The sequence below is a fragment of the Ictalurus furcatus genome, chromosome 8 (genome assembly GCF_023375685.1).
Source record: "Ictalurus furcatus strain D&B chromosome 8, Billie_1.0, whole genome shotgun sequence".
In the NCBI taxonomy this organism is placed as follows: domain Eukaryota; kingdom Metazoa; phylum Chordata; class Actinopteri; order Siluriformes; family Ictaluridae; genus Ictalurus; species Ictalurus furcatus.
In genome coordinates, this window is record NC_071262.1 from 1,303,482 (window position 1) to 1,306,165 (window position 2,684).

A 2,684-nucleotide genomic window follows, 5' to 3' on the forward strand; every position below is an offset into this window, starting at 1 on the left:
CTGAGGAGGGGATAAGGAGAGGTGCTGTGGTCTGAGGAGAGGATAAGGAGAGGTACTGGGGTCTGAGGAGAGGATAAGGAGGGGTACTGGGGTCTGAGGAGGGGATAAGGAGGGGTACTGGGGTCTGAGGAGGGGATAAGGAGAGGTGCTGGGGTCTGAGGAGGGGATAAGGAGAGGTGCTGGGGTCTGAGGAGGGGATAAGGAGGGGTACTGGGGTCTGAGGAGGGGATAAGGAGGGGTACTGGGGTCTGAGGAGGGGATAAGGAGGGGTACTGGGGTCTGAGGAGAGGATAAGGAGGAGTACTGGGGTCTGAGGAGAGGATAAGGAGAGGTGCTGGGTTCTGAGGAGAAGATGAGGAGAGGATAAGGAGAGGTGCTGGGGTCTGAGGAGAAGATGAGGAGAGGATAAGAAGGGGTACTGGGGTCTGAGGAGGGGATAAGGAGAGGTGCTGTGGTCTGAGGAGAGGATAAGGAGAGGTGCTGGGGTCTGAGGAGAGGATAAGGAGAGGTGCTGGGGTCTGAGGAGAAGATGAGGAGAGGATAAGAAGGGGTACTGGGGTCTGAGGAGGGGATAAGGAGAGGTGCTGTGGTCTGAGGAGAGGATAAGGAGAGGTGCTGGGGTCTGAGGAGAGGATAAGGAGAGGTGCTGGGGTCTGAGGAGAAGATGAGGAGAGGATAAGGAGAGGTACTGGGGTCTGAGGAGAGGATAAGGAGGGGTACTGGGGTCTGAGGAGGGGATAAGGAGGGGTACTGGGGTCTGAGGAGGGGATAAGGAGAGGTGCTGGGGTCTGAGGAGGGGATAAGGAGAGGTGCTGGGGTCTGAGGAGGGGATAAGGAGGGGTACTGGGGTCTGAGGAGGGGATAAGGAGGGGTACTGGGGTCTGAGGAGGGGATAAGGAGGGGTACTGGGGTCTGAGGAGGGGATAAGGAGGGGTACTGGGGTCTGAGGAGAGGATAAGGAGGGGTACTGGGGTCTGAGGAGGGGATAAGGAGAGGTACTGGGGTCTGGGGAGAGGATAAGGAGGGGTACTGGGGTCTGAGGAGGGGATAAGGAGGGGTACTGGGGTCTGAGGAGGGGATAAGGAGAGGTGCTGTGGTCTGAGGAGGGGATAAGGAGAGGTGCTGTGGTCTGAGGAGAGGATAAGGAGGGGTACTGGGGTTTGAGGAGAGGATAAGGACAGGTGCTGGGGTTTGAGGAGGGGATAACAGGGGTACTGGGGGTTAGGTGGGGGTGTGAGGAAGAGATAAGGGGGGTACTGGGGGTAGGTGGGGGTCTGAGGAGGAGATAAGGGGGGTACTGGGGGGTAGGTGGGGGTCTGAGGAGGAGATAAGAGGGGGTACTGGGGTCTGAGGAGAGGATAAGGGGGGTTACAGGGGTCTGAGGGGGGGATGGGGGATGGGGGGTGGGGTACTGGGGCCTAGGGAGTGGATTAAGGGGGTACTGGGTCCTTAGGCGGGAATTAGGGGGTACTGGGGTTTGAGGGGGGATTAGAGGTACGTGTAGGGGGGGGGGTATTATTGGGATGGGGGAATGAGAAGGTGGATGATCGTTCTCTTTCTCAGCATTTCTTTATCCATTTCATGCTCTGCATCTCTCTTTTTTCTTTCTTTCTTTCTGTCAGTTCCCCTTATCCTGTTATTTTTTTCTGTCCCTGTTTCTCTCTCTACCTCTCTCTCTATCTCTCTCTCGCTCCCTGCTGTATGGAAATGCTGCTGAAGTTTGATGAAATGTCGTGTGTGTTTTTGAGTAGAGGAGTAAGTGGCAGGTGTTTTAACTCTCACTCTCATTTATGTTCATCCTCCTCTCCTTCTCTCCTCTATCTACTTCCTCCTCTCCTTTTTGCATATTCTTTCTCTCCAAGTATCGCCTCCATCCATCGATCCATCCATCTCTCTCTCTCTCTCTCTCTCTCCCTCGCTCTCGTTCACTTCCTGTACACTCTGTGCTGCTCATAAGCCTTTAATTACAACCAATTAGCGGAAGCATGCTGACCAGCCGAGTGGACGTTCCCTAAAGAAAATAATGGCGTGTACCCACCATGCTGAGCTCTGTACGGAGAAATTAGGCCTCCTCGACCCCGTACACATGGACACACACACACACACACACACACACACACACACACACACACACAGGTGCACAAATTGCTCCACCAAAGCAAAAAGCAATTTGTGGATGTTTGTGAGTTTGCCGAGTCGAGAGGAGCGGGTACATCTTGAACATAATTGCCGCCGTAATGACTTTTTCCCAGTAATGTAGAGCGAGAGCGAGCTGGGGGGGAAAAACGCGGGCTCGCGAACCGGAGAAACGTCCACGCACACGGTCAGACCACCTTGTGAGCCAAGCTGAGTCACGCGCTCCTCGGGTGGTCAGCTCGGCTCCCCAGTCCTCCCAATTGTCCCTCTAATCCACGGTTAATGGGCTCCATTGAATGTGCGCGAGGCAATCGTTGCAGGCTGGAGCCAGGGCCGCGCATCCATCACGGCCATCAGCGTGAGCCGAAGCGTAATCAGGCCGCAAGACGCTAACGCACGAGCTGTTTTACATAGGCTTTACTGCTGGACTAATGACTGCAGGAAGTTCTGTTTTCCTTATGTAAATAACACAAGCACAGGAGTAAAGCCTTCTGTCTTGATTGCTCTCTGATGATACACACACACAACAAGATTTGCTTGTTTTACAC

At 54.5% G+C, this 2,684-nt stretch overlaps 1 protein-coding gene across 1 annotated transcript in view; it reads right to left on the minus strand.

Moving 5' to 3' along the window:
• LOC128611239 (uncharacterized) overlaps window positions 1-1,846 on the minus strand; it is a 3,106-nt gene extending 1,260 nt beyond the window's left edge. The window contains exons 1-3 of the mRNA XM_053630616.1: window positions 1,783-1,846; window positions 1,216-1,378; window positions 1-1,129 (exon numbers count right to left, since the gene is read on the minus strand). The exon at window positions 1-1,129 is cut by the window's left edge and continues 1,260 nt beyond it. Coding sequence (XP_053486591.1) covers window positions 1-1,129; window positions 1,216-1,378; window positions 1,783-1,846 — 1,356 coding nt within the window. The remainder of the gene's footprint in view (window positions 1,130-1,215; window positions 1,379-1,782) is intronic.
• Between the last annotated feature and the right edge of the window lie 838 nt (window positions 1,847-2,684).